Below are 24074 nucleotides of genomic sequence, written 5' to 3' on the forward strand. Positions count from 1 at the left end.
TTCTCAGATTGTTTAAGTTTCTGAACACCTTCAACTACTGAGGAGCTGCCCCATGCAAACCTCCCACTGCAGCCCTTGCCACAGAGACACACAGAGACACATGGAAACATCCCCATTGTGCATTCAGTGAATGGATACATTTCCCAGCCTTACCTGGAAATCAATAGAGGTTTTGGACATTTGACAGCAAAGGTAAAACTGCCTATGATTTGTAGTTTTATAGGAGTTTTATAGTCTTCAAAACTATGAAGTTTATCCTCCAGAAGTCTATGATTTAATACATCCCTTTGCTGCACTCCTACAGCTATGGGCTGAGCATGAAGACAGGTTGTTTGTAGCCACTGCAACAGGCCTTTTAGTTAAAGTGTGCATTTCGTTTCCAAGTACCTGAGATGCTTGTTCAACACATCATGCAAAGCAGAAGTATAAGATGCAAGTTTTCTGTGTCCCTCATCTCATTTCACATGGGACTGTCCTCAGCCACTCCTCTCCTTTGCACTTTCTCCCTCTGATCCCAACCAGCACAATCCAGATATTTCTTTACTGACATGGAAATGCATCTGCATAAACTAAAGTGAACCAGATTTGAAAACACTGACTGGCTTTAGACTGAAACCTCTAACCTTTAATCCAACATGTCCTACTACTTTGCAATGAAGACTGGACAGAAAAGGTTAAAACCCCAAAATTGAGAAAGTGGCATGGATGGAAATGCAAAGAATCACCTCAAACTTCACGGAGCCGTTTTGTGCAGTGTCGAAGGCATTGAAGAGGTAATGTGCATACATGCTGGCATCTGAAAGGCACAAAGGACAGGCACTCATCACACACTGATGGTTCTAAACAAGTCAGGAATTTGTTTTCCTTCTGTATGCAACTCAACCCTGACACATTGCCAGGTATTCTATGAACTAGTAAATGTTACCATGGACTTGCAAAATCCTGGCACCCTCCCTGAAAACAGACTTGAAATGCAAAAGCTTTTATTACAGTAGAAACTATTTGGATTTTGGAGCATTACCTGAAAGAACAAGCAGGAAATTCCCACCAACCATGAGTGTGTCTGGTTCAAATGGTGGGAAACACAGCAAAAACACTGAACAGTGACTGCAATCTGCAACATCCTTTCTCTACCTTTTTGTTTTGTGGGAGACACAGCAGAGACGCCCCCAGGAAATGCCCAGCTTCAGAAGGGTCCTGCTCCAGTTACTTGAGTTTGACTCATGGCTGCTGGGGAGCAATCTCACTTAGAGGTATATTTTTGTCCTTTTGAATCTTAAACTGCTGGGTTTAGAAAATCATGACAGGAAATCATCAAGTTCATAATGAAATTTAATGCAAACCTTTTACAGATGTACCTCTTTGAGGTGCCATGGGTTGTAAAACATAAGCATAATGTGTTTTATTTTGACATTTAGTTGAAAAAACACTTGTTAATGACCTTCTTTAAGTAAATGTACATGCACACATACACCCTAGCAGAAAGGTTTTTGTTCCTCAAAGACTGTGTTCTGCAGCTACTACAGAGTGGGATATTTTGGAAAGCCTCAAATACTTAATCTTGGCTAAAAGCCACTTTAAATGACTAATTTCTTTCAATTTGTCAACAGCATCCCCACAAAACATATCCTATTAGAATACATACATTCTTGATGCTTTTAAAAGGCAAGAACATGTATTATTTGAGAGATTTCATACAATACCTTAATATGCCCATTCATGACATGGTCCTGTCTTAGTCACTTAAACACCAAAAATGATCATTTCAGGTATCCAGGAGTTTACTTATCTACTAAAAACTGCTTTAAGAATTTTGAGGAGGTTTGATTAATTTTCAGGCCAAAAAGAAGTCTGAGACCCTCCTGTGCTAGACACTACATGCCCAGCAGTTCAACAGCAGGGAAGCAGAGCCACACACAGGGGAAGCAATTCCCCTTTCTGCCAACAGAAAGTCAGAACAGAACAGAACATCAACCCCCAGTTTCTATTTTGGACCTGGGGAATGCAGAGCAGACAGTGAGAGGCAATCTTTATGGGGGTTTTTCTATGTGACATAACTTCAAAGGCCTAAAATTTTATTACTTTGATGTTTGTGTTTCTGTCTAAAATCCCTCAATGCTTCAGCTTGATTCCCCTTTCTTGCACAGATGATCTGCAGCAGTTTTGCAGCCAGCTGGCATTAGGCAATGCTAGGGCTTCAAGAATCCTGACAGGCACAAATCACTCCACTTACCTCCATGAGGAAAAAACTGTGCATAGATCTGTTTAAATGTTTCTTCATTAACAACCCCACTGGGACATTCCTGTTGGAAAACAAAAGGAAAAAAAGAGAGAGAGAGAATCAAGAAAAACACAGGTTTGTAAAGGTTCATTTGCAAAACTCTACAAGCCCAAAGAGAGCAATGAAACAAATCACCTTCCTGTTCTCACAGTGTTTTGCATGCACAGGCTGTGCAGCTGGAGATATTAAAGTAATTCAGATTGCAGTTTCATCCTAAGCATCTCACAAAGCTGGCTCACCATTATTAACATTTCTAACTGTGTTTTCAGCAGTTTCATTGCTGTTTCTTAATCCTCAGCAGCAGACTGTAGCCAGGTGAACAATCCATAGCACACTAGTAAGTCCTTACAAACAAGCCTCAATAATAAATACACCCCCACCAGCTCAGTGGGGGTGTATTAGCTGCTCTAACATACATTACAGAGCCTTGGGCACTGCTACCTATCCATGTGATGTTTTCAGTTAGAGAGAATACTTCCCAGTTGATGGCATTATTCCTCAAATTTGCCTATCAACCAATTTTGAAAATTAAACCACAGCAAACCAATAAAATAACCACATGACTCCACCTTTTTCACAGAGCACAGAATTATGGACACAGAAAAGTCAGCTTGCTCCCACACTCTGAGCCATGCATCAATAGAGGCCCTGGGGTCTGTGTCTTGCTGCAGCACTGATCCCACTCAGCCATTCAATTCCCCAGGCTCTCAGGGAGGGAGGAGGGAGCAGGAGTGCTGTCCCTGCTGGTACAGGGGCTGGAGATGGATTCTCTGAGCAGGCCAAATCTCTCATAAAACTCACACAACTGGCACGTATGGCCAGGCTTGATGCTTATACTGAGCTGGGAGGCACACTTGGGATCAAGAAAGTTCCTCTGTTCCTGCCACTACACTCACCCCATGCATCCTTCTCTGGTCAGGCTGTGACCCCTGCCTCACTTTAACACAGGTGCTTCAGCCAGGAACTTCACAAAATATAAATAACTGTTTGCACAAGGAACCACCAGCTTTCCATTCTTGGAACCTTACTCCTGCTACTTTGCCTGATAGTCCTGAACTGCTGTTTAGACAGAGACAGCAAACAGTCAATCAGACAACTTTTCTATGTGCCACTTGTGATTTTGTAGGCTGCAAGATTTCTAGTTAGATGACTATTCCCAAACTGTTCCAAAGCTCCTCATAAAGCATCTGTTGCCTGGTTTCCTTATCACAAGAAAAGTGGTTACTTTTTAATCTGTAAAGCAAAAATCATCAAAGGAAGATAACTAAATAGAAGCTAACAGCTACCATAAGAGATTCTCCCAAATATTTCCTAAACATAAATGTTTTCTGAAGCTTGTAAGCTAACATACATTAAATAAATCATCTGATATTTATTTATGATATCTTTTAAACATTGATCAGGCTCAGAACCATATCCACAGCCATTCTTGGGTAGCAGTGTTCTCCTTGGTCACTGAACTGCTGTTACTACAAGATTGCACAGGGCCCCTGCAGAGTACTTCCTAAACTGTCATTCTTTTTAAAACCAAGCCTGGCACAATTGGCCCATCCTTCCAGCACAGTGCTACACCAAGATTTATTTCCTTCTCTCCTTGTGATAAGACAACTGTTGCATTCTCTAAGAACCACAACTTCACCTGCTGAAAGATGGTTGGCAGTTGAGGGACTGATCATTCTTTCCTCTATGTTCCCCACAAGTGCAGAGTCCCTGAGGTCCCTTCCCTCTCTTTATTGCCAGAGGTGTGCACGTGGCTGCTGCTGCTGCCTGTGCTCTCCCACAGGGGCAAGGGCTAGCCTGGCAGTTGGGCCATTGGCCTGCTTAATTTTCTGAATTTCTACATGATCCTTATTGCTTCTGATGCTCCATCTGGAAGCCAAATGAAAGTTTGCATCACAGCTCTAGAAGTGCTGGGGAGAGGCAGTGCTGACATTGATCAGCCCATTTAGCTCTCTATAACTGGATTGCTTTCAGACACATATGCTACTACCAATTTATTTGCAGTTAATTGATCACTATTTTTGCTTTATAAGAGCCAAATAATGCTCCAGAGGCTTCATTAGTGCTACAGTACTATTTAATTCTGCTGACTCGAAAGAAATCTCACTTGTGACACAGAGCAGGTGAGCTTAGTGTCAATTAAAATTCCACTGAAGTTAATAAAGATTCACTCATTCAAGAAAAAATCTTTGTCAGTAAGGAGAACACAGTCCTTCACTGTAGTATTCATAAGGCTTTCCTTTGATAGCAGGGCTTTAGGTTAACCCTTCTCATTTCCTTAAAGTAGTAATTTTTTTAAAATGCCAAACAGTGAACATTTTTTTTGTATTGTCATCAAGCACAGAACAAATCCCTCATTTTCCTAGGGCCAACTACCAAGCTCTGGTAGCACAAGCTGTGCATCTGAACTTACCCTCTTCTTTTAAATCACTATACCACAAAGGAGCTGAATCCATGTATAAACCAAACACACCAACCCACAAAACCAAAAGGAAAATCAAACATAAATAAAGCAGTTGCATTTTTCCTCTGCTGGAATCAGAAATAAACTTCACTGATTGCTTTCAGAGCTGTGCAAAGCAGAGATGCAGGGACCACAGGGGAGCAAAGCACGCCCTGCCTTTCAGACCCTCCTGACTTCAGCTGGCCAGAACATGAGGATAAGTACCCAGGGCCACGTTTTGCTAAATTAATAAGTTAGCTGACCACAGACAAAGGCACAATCCAGATTTGCATCTCTAAGCACTCACACATTCCATGTAGTTTGTTGCTCTATGTTCTCCCACTTTGGAGATGTTTTGGGGATTATTAAAGTGTGAGAACATTTCTCCCTTGCTTGTACTGCTCACTTTAACCTCCATAATCCTGCCTTTTTTTACAATTACATTTCATACTACCCTACGTTACAGATTTGCTAAAATACACACACTAAAGCAAGGCAAGGATGTCTCCAGCAGCCCCTCAGTCATTTGGGTTGTCTGTTTCCTGATTCAGTAATAAGAAATTATCCCTTGCAGCTAACAAGCATTTCCCCTAAAAGCACAAACCCCTACACTGAGCAAAAAAACTCACAAAACCTCCAGTTCTTTTAAATCCATGTACTCGATTCCAAAGAATGCAAGCCGTGAAACATGGCCTAAGTGGAAGATCCTGAATTACCAAACTCAAATCTCTGTATAGTTGGTCACTTCATTAGACATCAATTTATCAATTTTAATAATAAAAATACTTCCTTGCTCTCCTCCCTGCAAGTCCATGACTGGCCACCAAACTTTACTCCTCCGGGGGGCAGAAACTCTCTTCTAATTCCAGCCTATGCCTATTCACGGCCATTCTGTTCCTGTGCCAATATTGCTGTTTAGCTCAAACAATTCTGGTGCTTTTGTAGACAGAAGGTATCACATTTTCTTTTGTTAAGTTGTACCAAGGCAAGACCCACCAAAGGCTCTGATGGGTTTGCTTGTAACCTTGCTTTTTTAGAATCCCAAGCAAAGAGATGGGACCAACCACCTCATGTTAGTCTGGCTTCAGTCTTACCACAGCTAACAGAGAGGTGCAAAGGAGACCATTCACCATTCATAATGCAGAATCCTGTGGGCAGAGGCAGCTGCTAGGTAAATGTGAACTGTTGGTCCTGCAACCAAGAGATGCTGGAGGGTGGCACCCTCTCACGACTGGAAAAGCAAGCTGAAGGCAGAGAGGGAACATTTGGCCAGGCAGTAATGATGCACGCCTGGTTAGCATGCTTGGCTTCTCTGGAGATGAATTTATTGGCATCCTCTGTCACTGTGGGGCAAAACCACCAGACCAGACCAGTGACATCCTCAGAACAGACTGAGATAATGTGGAGGGGGAGGCGGGAACAGAATTCAGAGACACAGAAAGAACAGGTTTAAAGGTACTGAGAATTAGGACCCTGGTCAGACAAGCACTAGTCCAGAGGCCAGCCCAGGCTGTGCTGAGCTGCCTGTGGTGGAACATTATCCCTGCTCCTGTGCACTAAATCCTCTGCAGCCAGGACCTCCATCCCTCTGTCCCCTACACAAGTTCCTGCAAATTGCTCTGTGATTATCCAGGTGTTGCCTTGTGATTGAACAGGACCTGTGCAGTAACCACTGAGAACAAGCAGTGAGTATAAGCCAGGGAGGAAAATTACTGTATTCCCACAGGGATTTTGAATCTCCAGATGGCACTGTAACATCATCCCAAGGAACAGACTGTTTGGTACAATAGCAAATACGGTAACAGATGAGCCAGTTTGCCTCTTGAGCATAATTACCCACCTCATTGAAACCAGGATTTGCAGGCTACCAGTGTTAAAGCTGCACTTCCATGTCAATTTAAACCTTACATATGAAACTTTGTGTATATTGTACGCAGATCAGCTGGATAAAACCAGCCTGCTTTGTCCTGATATCCAGATATAAACCAAGACCTTGCCACCACTGGCAATTAATACCAAGACCTTCAGTGATATCCTAGGTTTAGGTCACAAGTTAAATGCCCTTGTCTGCCACTACTGCCCTGGGAGGTAATGTCTCTGTAGTGCAAAGTGCAGGCAGAACTAGAAAAGGCTGGGGGCAAATGTCATGGGTGCTGAGAGTGCTCCAGGTCTGCCTCATGGGTTTGCATCTGCAGTTGCAAATCCCCCCAGCACAGAGCAGAGCTCTCCCACACAGGATTCCCACCCAACAGTGATACAGAAGGCACAATAGAGATCTTAGCAAAACTGGGTTTAATCTCACTCTGTAAGCAGTCATGTCATATCAAGGTGTTAACCTGCCAAGTTCTGTCTCAAAAGCCATGTGATTTCCTGCTGGCTGGCAAAAGCATAAAGAGGTACCAGTGTTCAGTTAGGCAACTTCACACATGAAATGACCTCCTGTGCGCAGCAAACCTGCAGAAATATGCCACACACACTAAAAAAAATACAGAAAGCTGAGCTGTGCTTTGGCCCACTTAAGTGAGCAGAGAAATAAAGGGTGAAACCAACAGACTCCTTGGAAAAGTCTGGAAACGTGATTTGATCAAATTTCAAAAATCTGTCAAAAATAAAAGCCCTTGTCAAAGTCCCACAGGTTCCTCAGAACTGCCTGTATTTAAGGTGGCCCAGCTTTCTTTAGACAAGTTTTTACCCAATAGACTTGACTGAGAAACTACAGCATTTTGCTGTAATGGTTTCTAAATGCTGGAGCTGTCCTGCAAGAGAATATAAAAACCATTCTGTGTTTATTGAGCCAGTTTGATTCTGACCTGTTAATCATCATTAAAACATCGGCTGGCACAAACCACCTGGGTGACTAAATCCTGACCCTCAGGCAAACATGTAATGAGTACTCATTCTTCAAGGTGCATAAAGCATCTGCTGCATGTAGCCTCCACATTCCCCATCCATCTCTCCTTACTGTGAGGAGCCCTGGGAGGCAGCAGCAGAGCCAGGCTGAGGCTGGGGGCTGCAGGCTCAGGGCTCCCAGGGAGCCTGGCTGGAACCGGGCTCACAGCCTGGGCACGCAGCTGCTCTGCACACCCAAGCACACAGCTGGCACTGCTGCCTGCTTGCCCAGCTGTCTGCAGCCTCTCTCTGCTCTCCTCAGCCTTAACACACATCCAACTTCTGGTTTCTCTTTAACTCCTGCCACTCCAGCCTTATTGCCTACCTATGCAGGACCTTAAAGTCCTAAAGTGCTCTACAAGAGCAAGATTTCTGCAGCTAGAGAAGGGAAGAAATGTCCATCCTGGGCACGTAATCACAAGTGAACGGGACCACTTATATTTGAACATGAAGAGATGAAAACAAGGTTTAAATAAGTAGCCATAAAAACATTTTCAGGTTATCTTCAAGTACTGGCACAGCTGAGGAAATTGAAGTGTGCTTGCTGACATTTGGGGAACAAGTTTAATGAGACCATTATGTGCTGAATATTCATCCAAACCCAGTTTTAGGCAGATTGCAGTGTCATAAATATTAGATGGAGAGGCAGATTGTGCTCATTTTCTGTGGTAAGGGAGATCTTATACAAAACTACTAATGCTTAGCAGGGGAATAATACATAATCAAGCTGAGCAGTTGAGGCTGGTGAGGACATACATATTAGACTCTGTTCATTGCAGTACTGTTCTTACATTTTTAAATCCTCTGTAAAGAACTTGAAGTTCTCTTTTAGTGAAATTGGTTTGTGCTTCAAGCTGTTCCAGTCCCTCGGGTCTATGGCACACTGTCGTCATTTCTAATTCATCTTCAATTTTATCTGAAAGAGAAGACAGGAAAATATTTATTTTGGTTGTGACCCTTGCTCTTTTAACATGATGGATAGGACAGACTGGATTTCAAGAGCAACAGATCAAAAAGAAACCACCAACAGAACTGATCTGTGTAACTGTTTTCAACCTCTTGAAAGCAAAATAAAAGCCACAGGAGTAAGGCAATAGCTCATGTTTCTTCCTGGGCTGCCAATTAGCTGCCCATTCACAAAGCCAAAATGGTGCTGAGAGCAGCAGGATGGCAGCAGACACTGCTCCAAAAGCAGCCACAGGCATTTCATACTAAATATTGAGACAGCGTGGAGGAATGGCACTTCTGAAGTACTGGCTTCAGCTTTCTAGCTGTGCAAATACACCAGGGAAAGCCGACATGCTCAGGGATATCAGACAACGACCTTACACTGAGGTTAAACACCGAGGGAATCTCCTCTGTGTGCTAACCAAAAAGCTTGCTCTAGAGACATTGAAGATCACTTTAGTCCTAGGAGAAATTCAAATTTTGTCCACAGTTGCAGAATCTGGAATTAATTCAGCCAGGATTTAGAAGGACTTTTTGGAGAAAGAGATAAAAATGAAAAACACTTCTATGCATTTTATTAAAGAGAGTGTTCTTCTACAAGGAAGAAAGATATTATCACACCCTGATTTACCATAACCTCACTTCATTTTTGATGCATGTTTTCCCCTGCCAAGCCCATCCCCCATGCATGCAATACCCAAATACATAGATATTTAGTGTCTATCAGTTTGAGATTCTCTAAACTTCAAAGACCAGATCCAGCCTTCAGCTGGCCTGAAAATCCAATCCACACCCAAAAGTTGCTTGGCATAAAAGCAAACACTCCCCTTATTGTCAAAAACTGCACAATTCATATCTTGTAAAAACATTTTAGGTTATTTGGCTCAAGCATAATATAGTCATTTCTGTTGTAAGCCAACAATTTAAATGGAAATTTGCAAGGAAATAGAGTTACTCTGAATAGAGGAAAGGCATAAATTCAGAGCAGACTAGCTTAGTGAAAGAACACAACAGACCAGTCCAAAGGTGTATTTCATAAGCTAATTAATTTTGCAGAGATACACACACACATACATATACACATATTAAATTGATCATTGTTAAGGAGGGCACATGTCAGTAAATGCTCATGTTTAATTAACATTGGTTCATTTTGTCCGCATTAAGAAACTGGTTCAAAATATTGGTGACTTCAGCTATCCTCTTAATCCACCACATCTGCAACATCCCAGTCAGCATCTGTAGGCTTGAACAGAAAAAATGTATTCCTGAATCTTGTTCTGAAGGTCCCTTGCACAGCAGGGCAGGAGGTGAGAGGCTGTAAGAGCAAGGAACAGGAGCAGAGTATCAGCTGTTCAGGATAAAGAAAAAGGGACTCAGGGCTGGCAAGGGGCCAAAAGAAGCCTGAAGTACACGCCTTCCCCACACAAAGGGAAAATGAAGAGTCTGGAAATTACAACTCCTGTCAGAAGAAAGGAAATGTAAAAGGATGTCTGCTACAGGAAAAAGTAATCTGAAATAAGGGGGGAAAGCCATTTTCTTTGCAAGACAATTAATGACACAAAACGAAGGAATGCAGAAGCTGTAAAGAGAGAAAATTGTGGGGAAGAAATGCTTTAAAATGAGGGATGAGAAATGAGTGGTTGAAAAAAGGAGAGAAAAATCCACCTCAATAGTTTTCACCCTCCACAAAGATTTGGGGTTTTCTGTTATTTGTTTCCTTTCAGTGCTTGCTCTCAAGTCAGCTCTTTTCAACCTGTTTCTTCCACCTATACATTAACCACAGGAACTTCAGTGGCAAACTAGGAGATTGGCACTTCCTCCTCTGCCCTCATTTTTATCACGGCATTGTATTTCCTTTTATTTGCATTTTCATTATCATCCTGGCTCAGTCCCTCCAGCTCTTCAGAGGTGTCACTATGAAATATGAGCTCTTGCATTTATTACAACTACAGTGTTATTAAACTGAAGTTCACTGAGGGTGGTGAGTGCAAGCAGAAGTGTATATACATAAACATAAGCAAATTTAAACTTCTGATAGGAATGATGTTAAGATATTTTATCTAATACCACATTCTTCCTCAGTTTTGCCTTGTTTACAGTTTTCTCCTGAGAGATTCAAGCCTAGGAAACAACCTTGCTGCTGTTTTAAAGTTAATTTTCTTCTTCAATTCACTGATGCATGAACAGACCTTGGGACCGACTGCACACACAGTGAGGGGCGAGTGTGGTCACCTCCCCAGCTCAGTGACACCTGTACCTGCCTGGTCCTTACAGCATCCTTATCCCTTCCAAGCTGGCAGGACATCCCTGTGCTGCTGGTGGAGACACACACTCAGGGGCTGGACACCATCCAGCTGCTCAGTGAGAGCTTGAACCTTAGCAAAGCTGCTTTTTTTTTTTTTTCCTTTTTTTTGGGTTTTCCGTGTTCAGTAATCAGGGGGAAGCATTAACTAATGCAGAAGGCTTCTTCTGCTTACAGGTACTGATAAATGGTGATTTATTCTTTTTCTGTTTTTATTTCCAACACTTGTTGAAATCATCCCAGGATGAATCCCTTCCACACCAGATGGCTGCAGTGAGATTTGTCCTAGGCTGAGGATTGTTTAGCTGGTACAGAGCATTCACTTGTGTTTTAAAATCTAAGAGTGGGATGTAGTATTTCTTGAGTTCGGATTTATTTCTGCCCATACTTTTGTGGCTGCTTTAATAGCAGGGTATGAGGCCTGCATCTGGTAGAATCACCCGTGGTAATCTTACTGTACTGTAGGCCCAGGTTAAAATAATCACTTAGGTTTGTATTTTTTGTGCAAAATAGCATCTGTATTTGCTTAGCCCATAGGATATGTACATTTCCTTTCATAACGGAAACCAAACAGTGACTTCACTTCACAAAGAAAAATAATCTTGACACACTTGCAGGTACATGCATATTTTAGATTGTTGCTAATGAAAGAGACTTTTTTCATTTCACTGCTCCCTGCTCAAGAGCACAGAGTGAATTTTCCTTAAGGAAAATCAGTGTTTAAACAGAATACACTTTAGAAGTTATTTAATGATGCTTGCTTTATTCATCCTTTCATATTTGTTCCAATTTTACCTTCTATTATCTTTAATTTGGGAAGTTCCACACTCAAAGTGCCTGCAAATGGCCCTGCATTTCAGACAAGGGTTTGCATTGGAAGGGACCTTGGAGATCATCTAGCTCCAAACCCCGGCCACAGGCCGGGACACCTTCCACCAACCCAAGGCCAATTTGTGCTCCACAAAACAATGGTGTGTTGTTCCCCAGCTGCTGCCTGGCTCCGGGAGCGAGCAGCCGCCATCCTGAGCCTGCCCAGCCTTGCTGGTGCCTGCAGCTGCCCCTCAACCCCGGACCGTGCCAGGGCTGGGGCGCTGGGCCACGCGCTCAGGGCAAACAAGCCCCAAACAGCCCCTGGCATCTTCCTCGCCTGCAATCCTGCAGCATTTCCTGCCCACGCCCTGCCAAATGAGCAACAGTGATGTCTGATACAGTGCTGGGCTGGCCAAGGACAACCCAGAGCCTAAAACAGTTTAAACGATGACTTTAATAAAGATGTAAATGATGCTGTCCCCTGCATCTGAAGGCTGCGAGGTGAAAATGCAGAACACCAGTCTCCGTGGTTCATGGAAGGACTTTGAAAACAAGTTGCTTATAATAAATTCACTTTTTGTTAAGGAAAACAGTCAAGGCATAAAGTGCAGGTAATGTGCCCAGTGTTAATTGTAAAACTGACAGGCGTTAGATGAAATGGGTAATTTTACAAATATAGCTGAAGGGGATTAAATTATGTGCAAGAATTATTAGACTGCATCTTACTTTTATTAAAAAAAAAAAAAAGGCAGCTATATTTTAGGAGCAAGGACCTGAAGAAAAAATTAACTCTAGTTTACCCACGATATACTTGAAATTCATCTCCAGACAGAAAGTGCTCTTGGGCAGGTCACGCAGAAAACAGGTCTTCCCTGTGGGAGATCAATTGCAAATATTTGGAAATTTCACGAGGAAAAATAACTCCAGGCCTGAGTGTACAAGCGCTCATTGGGGCAGGGGCTGGGCGAGAGCTTTGGGGCGTCCCTGGGACCCCGAGCCCCCCGATGCCGGCCCCGCTGCCTGGCAGCTCATTCCTGGCTGTGCCACGCGCTGGCCCCGGGCACTGTCCCGGCCCTGGGGCCTCCCCGACCCTGCCTGGCACAGCCCGCACAGGGACACGAGCTCACACCCCACTGAGATCCCGAAAACTGGCAAGGAAAATCTGCTCATGGCAAACAGCGGTGAAAAAATGGAACAGAGGTACCTACTGATGTATCAAATGGTAAACGCAATTAAAGTTGAACACCCATTATTATTATTTAAAATAATTATTAACAGTATACTGCCTGGCTGGAGAGATCAGTTTCCAAAAGGGACTCTCTCCAGGTAATAAACCTGGACAGAGTGCTGTCTCCATATCCAATCCCTTTTTTCTGATAAGACTTTTTGACTCCTTCAGGTCTATTTTGAGTTAGATTTGATGGCCCTTGTGGGTCTCGTCCAAGCCAGAATATTCTGTGATTTTCACCACTAAACCAGCATCATCAAATTAATTTCACAAACAGCCAAGCTTAGCAGGCTGGTTCTGCCTGTGTGAACCTGCAACACCACCACTTGCTGAGAGAAGATACCTGAAAACCCACCAGTGTATAAAATTCTAAGATAAAAATAGCTAATAATAAAAAATATAATTAGTAAAAAATAGATTGTAAAAAATTTCTTGCCTAATCCTTACAATGATCTGTTCACAAGGTACAAATACTGTCCTCTGCCTCTCCTTTAATTAGTTTCACAGCTGTACACAGGGATGCAAACCCAACATTATTCTCCAAAAAAGGAGGCACCAGAATTTTGAGATATCTCCCAAATGTTTTTTTGGCACACAGCTAAGATCAGGTACCATGGCTTGAACATGAAATATACAATGTCAAATTTGGATTCAGATGTTTTGCAGACACTGTATGAAGTTGACCTGTCATTAGAACTGTTTTTGTTGTGACAATTCCCAGAGGAGGAGATGCAACATGTCCTTGCAGTGCACACAAAGGATATGCAGGCAGGAGCCACTGGCCTTAAACTGGTTTCCCCAGGTGGGAAATGCAGGTTGAGCTGGAACCAAGGCAGGATTATGATTCCAAAGCAGCAAGGGAAAAGAAAAACCATGATGCATCAAACATGATGCTTTTTTTGAAGAACTATCAGAAACTCTTCAGAGCACACTTCATTAAATAGTCGTAAGAGACTTCTGAATTATGAATTAGGTAAGTAAAACTATTTTTTTTCTTTTTATGGAATAGGTAATTTATCAAAAAAAACCTCTGATGAGCCCAGAAAATGCATTACAAATGAACTTATTATCTCTGTGAATTATTGTTGTTGATGGTTTTTTTTGTCATTAAAAAGCAAATCAGACACTTCAAGTCCTTGATTTATGACTGCACCAATTTCCATTTAGACTGGTTTGCTCTAGCTTTGAGTTAGGAAACAGGTTTTGGAAGAACAATTATCAATGAACATATATAATAGAGTGAAATCAAGCAATCAAAAATATTAATTAGTTCAGTGCCTAATTCAAGTACCTTTTATCCCTGCGTTATCATGGGGAAAATACACCTTTGTATTTACATTCATGCAAGTTTTAACTACAATGTAAAACCTAAGGGGTTTTCTCCCCCTTAGAGGCATCTTTTTTGAGCAGGCAGGGTTGCACACACTTGGCAGTGGCTGCAGACTTGACAAGAGAACATATAAAAGCATTCAGAAAGAGGTGAACAGATACAGGGTTTGGCACAGAGAAGGTGAACACGTACTCAGTTTGGCACAAACACAAATTAAACCACATAAACTCCTTGTAAGTGCACTCTCAATCATGTACAGTGTCTAAGGGCACAATTGCAGTGGATCACAAAGCTGTAGCCTCCCTTGAGATTTTAATTTGTATTAGGACTTTTCACCTGGAGACAGAGAACTTGTGCCTCTAAGTGTGTGTGCATTCCCTTTCCACTGAGGGCCTGGCCTGTGCCCTCGCCAAGGGATCCTGAGCTTGCAGATCTGGGGAGGTGCAGGAGCATCCTGCAGGAGCAACCTGTCCCATGTGGTGACAGCCAGAGCACTCTTTCAAATTTTATTCCTTGCAAATGTTCACATGACTATGATAGATCCAGAAGCCATTTTCCCCCCTGCATCATGTTTGTGGTCAGTTTGTCAAAGTCTACTGACAGCACAGCAGCTCTTTGCAGCTTTCTCTCTCTCAAGTTACCCAGTTACTTAAAATTTTACTTCTTCACTGGGGAATTATTCAGCAAATGAGCAGAGCTGTAATACATCCATGCTCATAACCTACACTGGAATTCTGCACAATTCCAATTTCACGCTAAGAATCTTTAAAAAGCAATTAGCTGTTTTTTCTACTTTGACCTTAAATGTCAATTCATGATCAGTTTGTTTGGAATTTGTGGTTGTTGTTTTTTAAATGAAACTTCGGTTAGGGTTTTAAAACCAGAAATATTTATTTTCCCAAGCTGTAAACATGTGGGTTTGCTCACATTTATTAAGGAAGTTTGTGTGTGTGTTAGCATACATTACTGTCCCAGATTGCAGGGCAAGATGTATTCTATTTGCCATCTGTATGGCAGTTGTCTTCTGTTAAATAGGCAGTTTCCTTTATCTCTTCCACACCCAATTCTTCCTCCGAGGGGAACATCTGCTGATAATAGGCCATTGAAGGTCACTGCATGGCTGATAAGAACTACAGCATCCTGCTGGGAGATGCTCTGGTCAGAGGGAGGAGCCAAGCATTCCTACCTGGATATAATCTGGAGATTCTGGAATACCAGCACGGCTTTTCTCTACTGGATTTCCCAGAGGAACAGCAGCTGCCTCTTCCACTGGATCTTCAGAGGAAAACTGCATCTCTCTACAGGATCCCTGCTCCAACAGAACCACACCAGGACTCTAGCCACAATTCCAACTGGACCGCTACCAACACCCTGACCAACAGGGTGTCAGCCTGTGTTCTGATTCTGTCAGTGTAGTTTTGGTTTACTGCATTGTTTATTTTATCTTTTCTTTTTCTTCCCTAATAAAGAACTGTTATTTCCTGCTCCCATATTTTTGCCTGAGAGCCTCCTAATTTAAAATTCATAGAAATTCAGAGGGAGGGGGTTTACATTCTCCATTTCAGGGGAGGCTTCTGCCTTATTTAGCAGACACCTGTCTTTCCAAACCAAGACAACTCCCTTTCAGAAACTGCAGTGTATGAAACAGGACTTGCCACAGAAATATAAAGCAACAGTGGCAGTGTGAATGTGAAGAAATTTTCCTCTTAGAACAGGTGGACCACTGCATTATGGTAATTCACCTCTGTAAAGACTAGAAAAAGAACAAATTGGTTTGGTCCAGTCAGAATTGAGGACAGAAACACCACCGTAAATAAGCGCTCTGCATATCCCATCCAAATGAGCTAGTACTTCCCAGAAGATCACTTTCCCACTTCACAGAACTGTTCAAGTTGAACAGATTGCTCTAAAATGTGAAGCATAATTAAGCAGAACACGAGTATCAATTAAGCTCTATTTGCACAGAAGAAACTGCAAAAGAAGTATCATTCCAATACAGATCCAGATGTTTCAGTAAGAGAAAATGTCCTTAGATGTGTGTGGTGCTGTGAGCAAGCTCTCTGCTGACACATGGTGCACGCCCGGCAGGCTGGGGACAGCTCAGGGCCTCCCACCGGGCACAGACTGCCCTGGATGTGCTTGCATGGGCACTTCGGGCATTTCAATGGATCCTGATCTCGGGCAACCAATAGTGCCTGGATGTCTTCATAAAAAAATTTATGTCCCAGTGTTTAGTTGCCAAGAAGCAGAACCAGAAGGGAGGCTTCAGGACATTAAGACAAAAGGACAGTGCCTGAACCCCACTACAGCCGATGTTCCTTTAAGTACAGACTACATACTTCTTCCCGACTCAGATGAAGCTGCTTTTGGTACCTGTACCCAGATTCTCCTCCCACAGATTATTTTGAATGCAGAATAATACAAGGAATTGATACATACACAAACACACCACTGCCCAGGGTGAGAGCATTTTCTTGCTGAAACTTTTCATCCAAATAAATGTCAGTTCCTGATGGCAATTAAAAAAAATAGAAAACCTCATCCAATACACTATATTCTTTGGCATTAGTAAAATTCCAGTGTGAAAGCAGCAAGTTATTTCAAGATTTCCAACAGTTTCTTACAAGGAATTCCTTTTCTCTTTCCTGAGGGCCTACCTAGCTTGTGGTGATGTTTCAGCCAACTGCTTCCCCATCCTTCACCCCTGGGGTTATTCCCTTAGGAAGGGAGTGAGTGGTCAGAAGGGAATGAATAGTTCGCCTGTCCTGAGCACTCTGCTATCAGCATTGCTGTTGTTACTGTTTGTTTGCTTATTTCATTGCTATTTCTAGCAAACTGGTCTTATCTCAATCCATTATCTTTACCTTTCTGTCTCCAATTCTCTTCTCCATCCCACTGGAGGGGGGAGAGAGAAAGCGAATGAGGGGCACATGGTCTGAGGTGTTTCACTGGCAGCATCAGAGAAACTGTGAAACTGGGTGAAACTGAGACCTCCCTGAACTCCTGTGCAAGAGCCAAACCACCAGCTGGCTGCTCCAGACAGGCAGCAAAGCAAACAGGCAGGGAGCTGAAAGCCCAGCACAAAAGACAGAAGAGTTTCAGGAAACAGACGGTAGCTTCACAATTTCCTAAACTTGGCCCGGTTAGTGGTGCTGGGAACCTTACAACTTTGTTCCTGTGGCAGAAGGTAATTTGGGACAAGCACAAAACTTCCTTCCACTTTTCTGTCCTTATTCTGCTTCTCCTGGAAGGCCTATAGGGACAACCACTGTAAGACACTTACTAGGATGTAAATGCAACCAACTACACACTTGGTGAGTTGCTGTGAAGCCAAAATATTTAGTTATTTAAAACTTCACCATTCTCTGGATTAGAAGATTTAGATTCTACTATTCTGTCTAAGGATCTTTCTGCTTCCAAAACCCAGTAATTTTCTAACTAGGAAAGGAAGGCCGTGAGGTTTAGATCTTCCCAGGCTGGGGTCCGGCTTTGATCAGTCCCCTAAAAGCATTGGCAAATTCAGATCTGGTCTGTTTTTGAAATACCACCAACAGAGAGTAATTTGAGACTAATAAACACCAGTGCTTGTAAACACTGGAGGTGTTCTGGCTGACAATGTTTGAGGACTTCTGTGGGCAGAAAACAAATACACAATTAGGAACATGACCAGTGCCAGAATGCAGCTTATTAAATTTTCATGCTGACTCTGATTACTTTCATTTAGCAGCACAGATGTTAAACCAGAACGAGGAGACAGAGTGCCCATGAGTACTGGGAAATGGCTGGCAATACGAGCAAGATTTGGAAAAGAGTCATTAGAGCAGATGTTGCACACATGTGCGCTGATTGCTCTTACAAGTCAGTTGATTTTAAAGAAGCCACGAAAACATTTGACTATATTAGGTTTCATAATTCTAATTGTTTCATTCTGTTTTAAGGAAGTTAAGTAGCAGCTCTAATGCAATCCATAGGAGTGTCATGGTTTGGAATGGGAGGAAATTCAGGGAAGTGATGCAAAGTTTTTTTGTTTAACTGTCAGTCTGTTGAACCAATGAGAACCTGGACATGCCTCTGTGAAAGACGCATGTTAAAGACACAAAAAGCCAGGAACTCTCTTTTCTGGTCGGCAAAGAGGTAACAGGCCCCGGCGCTGGCCCCCGTCTTGGCCGGGCCGGGCGGTCTCGCTGCGGGCTGTGCCCCTTCCCCCTCCCCAGGCCGTCCGCCGCCCCCCATCAGCCCCGTTCTGGCCAGGCTGGGCCCCAGCAGCTGCTGGGCAGGAATGGGGGGAGGCTGCTGAGCCCTGGCCGGAGCAGAGCTGGCCGCGACTCTGAAGATCTTGGCATCAGAGCCCTTCCCCCAGCGCAGCTGAGACCAAAGGCAGCCCTGCATCCTGCAGCCCATGATGTGTGGCCCTGAGGCTGGAAGTGAACGCAGAGAAAACCAAAGATCAACCATGAGATCGATCCTGACACAGCCCAGCCGCAGCTCCCACCACGAGATACCGGTGGCAGGTATGCCCCAGGCGTGATGTTCAGTGCTTCAGTCCTCACTTGAATCAGAGAAAGGAACAAGATGCAAGCATGTAAAGAGACAACATGAAAACATCGAGGTTAGTGAGGAAGAAGTTACGTCTCAGATGGGAGGGAGGAGAAGATGCCTTGATCTTCAGGCTGAAATCCCCTTGTAAGCTATGGAGAAAAAATTTTTTTCCCCCCTATAACGCATGAAACCATGGGGAGATGAAAGTGTTTGAACTGATATCGAGCAAAGGCCTCCATGTTAAAGTAAGCTGGTATTAAAGTAGCTGTGATCCCCTAAGCAGTTTGAACCGAGAAAGAGAAGGGTGCCTTCTCACATGGCCCCAGGAGAAGATTTCTGTTCCCAGGATGAAGATTATTTAAGAGATAGATAAAGAGAACTTTTGTCTTTGAACAGCTCATCTTTAAAACAATACCCCATAAGTCAACATGGCCCATTGACAGGCTCTGGGAAGGCTTGTGGCTATGGGAAGGATTTCACGATGGCAGGGTTCTCCAGGCAGCTGCTAGTCCTGATGAAATTGAGAGCCATGAGAGAACTGGTTTTTTTCTCTTGTAGAGAAGTCTCCATAACCTTCACAAGAAGTACTTCTCTCCCTAAGTGAACTGAAGAAAGACTATTTTAGAGGTGGTAAACTGACTGGAAATTTTAGGTTTGGTTTCTTAACAGTGGAAAAGGTTGTGGGGGGAGGAGAAGTGTTCTGAAGGGTTTGTTTTGATTCTCACTACTTTTTTTCTTTTAGTCACTATTAATAAAATTTTCTTTTTACCCTCTTAAAGTTTTACGCCTGCTTTGCCTTTCTTCTAGTCGTATCTCACAGCAGAAAGTGAGTGCCTTGGTGATTGGCCAGCATTGAAGCCCGCCACACTCCTTAGTGCATTGACTCAGAAATTTTAAAATTGGGGAAATCTTAAATTGGCAAACCAAAACCGTCACATGAAGAAAATCTGCCAAAGAGCAAGAGGCACAAGGAACAGGTTGAGATGAATGTGTCATCATGGATAAGCTCATCTCAGAGCTGAACCTTGCACAGAAGAGCCCTTTGGCTCTTTCTCTTTTGCTCTGGGCTTTGACATTTCCATGGGGACCACCAAAGAGAAAACGCAACCAAGACCCACAACCCTTGACAGGAACTTCTGGTCTAGGATCAACCTAGGGAAGCCTGACCAGCTGCAGGTGCACAGTCCTAATTATTTTAGGGAGCAAGAAATACTTAGCTAGAAATATTTTAAATGGTGCATGTGAAGAATAAAGAAGAAAAATTTCCTTTTCAGAATGCTTCAGATTTCATCTTGCAATGTCAATATTCCTTTTATTCATCTGCATAAAATTTAATTAAGTTTTGGCCTAGTCCCAGAATAACAGGACAATGGAGAGCTAGAGCACTGTATATGCAGACACACAAAGGCAGTCTCTGTGAGCTGCCAGTCCTGCCCTGGCACCTGGGAGCCCTCAAGCCCTCACTCCAGCCCTGAGGTGTGGGCACAGGGCACTCCTGCCCCTCCGGCCCTAGGACAGGTCTGGCAGCTTCACCTTCACTACAGGACCTTTTGTCCCTAAACCTGTGAGAAATTATGCTAACTTTTAAAATTTCAAAGGTTTATTAAACTTTAACAAAATACAACAAAGGACCAAATAAGGAAAAATTACAGTGCTGGGAGCGTGGAACTAAACCACCACGTGCTCACCCACAAAATGCATGCTCTGTCTTTTATACCTATGGTGTTGTGCCAGGTAACCCTAATCCCTCCCAAAGTCTGCCAATTAACTCTTCCCTGCTGTCCACTGGGGGAGACTGCTTCCTTGCAACTTCACTGGAGGGCAGGTGTTGCCATGCCTGCCCTCCCCCAAATGCCCCATGCAAGGGGCACAGGTACCCCAAATGCCCCATGCAAGGGGCACAGGTACCCGCCTGCCCTCCCCCAAATGCCCCATGCAAGGGGCACAGGTACCCGCCTGCCCTCCCACAAATGCCCCATGCAAGGGTCACAGGTACACACCTGCTCTCCCCCAAATGCCCCATGCAAGGGGCACAGGTACCCCAAATGCCCCATGCAAGGGGCACAGGTACCCGCCTGCCCTCCCTCCACATGTCCTGACTACCATGGCCGTCCCTTGGCAACTGTACAGGGGGAAAGGGGACTATGGAGAGAACAGAGGACATCCAAACAACAAATCACAATAACATAACTATCCAGCAATAAAACTTCTTGGCATACACATAATATTCATCCTTTAACTGGGAGAGCCAACCATTGCATTACTCATCTATAACAAACCCCAGTGCTCTCAGGTGCACTCAGCTCCAGCAGCCCCTCACACCAGGTGTGGTGACAGACCCCACCACTGCCACTGCCACTGCCACTGCCACCCATGGGCACACGGCTGCAGCAGGGAGCCAGGCACTGCCAGCACTGCTGTCAGGAAGGGTGGTACACATAAAATGGACAAATTAAATGTTTTACTCTTTCAACTGTGTGAAACTTCCTTTTAAGAGAGAAAGAATTAATTTAGGACTTAATTAAGATACATTAAGATTAATTAGGACTTAATTAAGATACATTTGGATATGCATCCTCAATTCAAGGTTCCCATGTGTGGGTTTAAGAATTGCAGAAGGGGGCTTAAAGTAATGTTAATTATATTCCATTTATATCAACTATTTATATAGCTATCCCTTTCCAATTATAAGCATGTCTAACTCAATTCCTTCAAGAAAAGCAGCCTTGTCCTGAAATTCTTGAGGATCCTCTTCAGTCAAAAGAAATCTCTCCCCCCAGAACCATAAATTTATCAAGCCAAGTGAAATTATTCCAGATTTTAAAACATGACACTTTCAGACAGCTTTCTTGTGGTTCTTGAATGTTTCTGAAAACACGGAGACAACCATGAAAGCACAGGCAAGGTCTGTATCTAGATGAGTGATGCTTCATGTCTGTGAGAATGTGTTCAGCATCAACAGGGGAAGCTGGAGCACAACTCTTATTTTAAGACTTACTAGTAACAGTGTGTCCATGATGCTTTGGCAAATCAGTGTAAAAGACGAGCAATTTTTAAGATTTCACCAGAGTGAAGCCATCTCAGACACTGCCCTGGGGTTGGTGGAAGGACGTGTCTTCAAAACCCTGATGGCCTTTTCCAAAGTTCACACAGTCACACACCTCTCGCTGGTTCCCCTCAGTGCCCCCTTTCCTTCCCTCCCTCCTCCTGCAGGGAGAGGAGAATCTGCTGCCCTTGCTTCACCTGCTCTCAGGACACTGAGGCTGGCCCCGCTCACAGGAGCTCACTGCAGCAATGGGAACAGAAACCACAGCTGACTGCTCCTCACAGGACAAATGAAAAATTACGAAACACATCTGTCTGCAAGATTTCAAACACCTTTTGTGTAATAGTGATCTAAGTTATCTTTAATGGTACAAGCAAAAAAACCTATTTTTTAACCTGGCCACATCTCTTTAAAGTGAATGCTGTTTTCACACTATTTAACTTCTATGATTTAAACATGTGTGTCAAGCGGGAAAAACTCCACACTTATTTTCCTTTCTGTTGCAATAAGAAACCACATCTATTTCATATAAAATTTACCACCATTATTTATTAGCAGGCAGAAAGCTTCTGGGTATAATAAAAATTTGGTACATAAAGCTGCAGCTTGCCTGAGGAGAGGGGGAATTAACTGTAATAAAACTCATTTAAAGAGCCTCATAGTATCACTTCAGAAATAAGAAAAAGAAGGGGAGAGAAGCAAGAAGAAAAGGAAAGATTTTTTTGGTAAACCACAAAATATTTTCTGTTCTTTCTGCTAAATTCTCATATGAAAAGACAAGTTTTCCTCTCATGGCTACATTTAAGAGTATACATGGAAGGAATATTTTCTTTTCCACATTTGCTAACATTTTATCTCTTGACAGACAACAAAGATGTCTGATAATTTCTTCCTGAGTATCAGATTATTACATTCCTATTTTAGAGACTTTTGATAGCCACCACACACAAGGAAAGGGTCAGCTCCTTAAGCACACCCAACCTTGTGGTTAAATGTTGAGGCCAGCTCGCACAGCTTCACTCAGGAAAATAATTCCAGAAACACCTAGAAATGCACTTGTAACACAATGGCAGGACTGAAGAGACAAAGACAGAACTCAGGGAGACGTTCAGGACTTGTGTATTCCAGACTGCACACGGGGACATCCGTCTTGCCTGGCTGAGCAAAGCAGGCAGGGATGCCAATTTCTTTAGTAAGGTATTATCCTTACCGTGTGCATTTACTATTAGATATTGGCTGTATTTCCCACTATTTGAAAGAAAAAGAAATAATCTTCTTGTGAAAATGAAATCCCTTCAGATTATACTTCAGAATTCTCTTTCGGTGTTCAGGAGGTTGGGTTGGTTTTTTATTACCTTTATTACCTACTCTCTTCTAAACAAAGTAACCTTCATGGAACTGATGTACAATTCTGCCTGAATCCCTTATCATCCAACAGCTGCTCCTTTCCAAAGTACATCAGAGGAAAGTCTTGTAAGGGAAGAGACAATAAACAATGAGAGAACAGAAAGGTACTCGTCAGGTACAGAGAGTTTGGTCTGTAACAATCGATCACAGACACTCTAACATCTATCAAGCAGTCTGACAGCTGATTCAAGAGCATTGGGGGATCTCTACCCTCCACAGCAAACACTTCCATGGTTATAAATGAAGAATAACTTTGGCAGCTACAAGCTCTACAAGGACAAACTCAGCTTCAGTGATGCTGCCATTCAGTTTAGAACATGTTGAGCATGTATTTTTCTTGACTCATATTAGCTTTTCCTTAAAACCAAGCCCTACCTCGCAGGTACTAAAGCTTGCACCCTTCTCCCCTCTAACCGCCTGATGCCTCTAGCCCTGCTGCAGCTGGATGGGATGTGCATCCCCATGGATGAGGGCAGCACCCAGCACCACATCCTGGCTCAGGGAGCTGCACTTCTGACATGCACGGCCACCCCCAGTCCGAGAGTGTGCAAGGTGGATTTTAGGCAGCAGTTACAGTCCACAGTCTCTCCTGCATCTCTACAAAATGGGTAAAGCATAAGCTCCTCCTCTTCAGAAATATGTTAGATCAGTTTATTATCAGTGCATTTTATCTTGAGAAAAAACTGAAGCCAAACAAAAATTATTGTAAAAAATAAAACTGAGGATTTCCATCAAGCTTTATACAGTGCAATTCTTTTTATTTTAAAATAGTTGACAGAATATTAAGTGCTTCTTGCAACCTTGTTCCCAGCAGATAAAGTGATGCATATAGGGAGGAAGTCTGAAGG

General features: G+C 43.1%; 1 protein-coding gene across 10 annotated transcripts in view; it reads right to left on the minus strand.

The window, feature by feature from the left end:
• KCNIP1 (potassium voltage-gated channel interacting protein 1) overlaps window positions 1-24074 on the minus strand; it is a 280128-nt gene that overhangs the window by 8762 nt on the left and 247292 nt on the right. For all 10 annotated transcript variants that reach the window (XM_064725288.1, XM_064725297.1, XM_064725292.1 and 7 more), the window contains 3 exons: window positions 8405-8529; window positions 2234-2303; window positions 726-796 (listed from right to left, as the gene is read on the minus strand). In XM_064725288.1, the coding sequence (XP_064581358.1) occupies window positions 726-796; window positions 2234-2303; window positions 8405-8529 (266 nt within the window). The remainder of the gene's footprint in view (window positions 1-725; window positions 797-2233; window positions 2304-8404; window positions 8530-24074) is intronic.

Source organism: Zonotrichia leucophrys, chromosome 13 (assembly GCF_028769735.1).
Source record: "Zonotrichia leucophrys gambelii isolate GWCS_2022_RI chromosome 13, RI_Zleu_2.0, whole genome shotgun sequence".
In the NCBI taxonomy this organism is placed as follows: Eukaryota; Metazoa; Chordata; class Aves; order Passeriformes; family Passerellidae; genus Zonotrichia; species Zonotrichia leucophrys.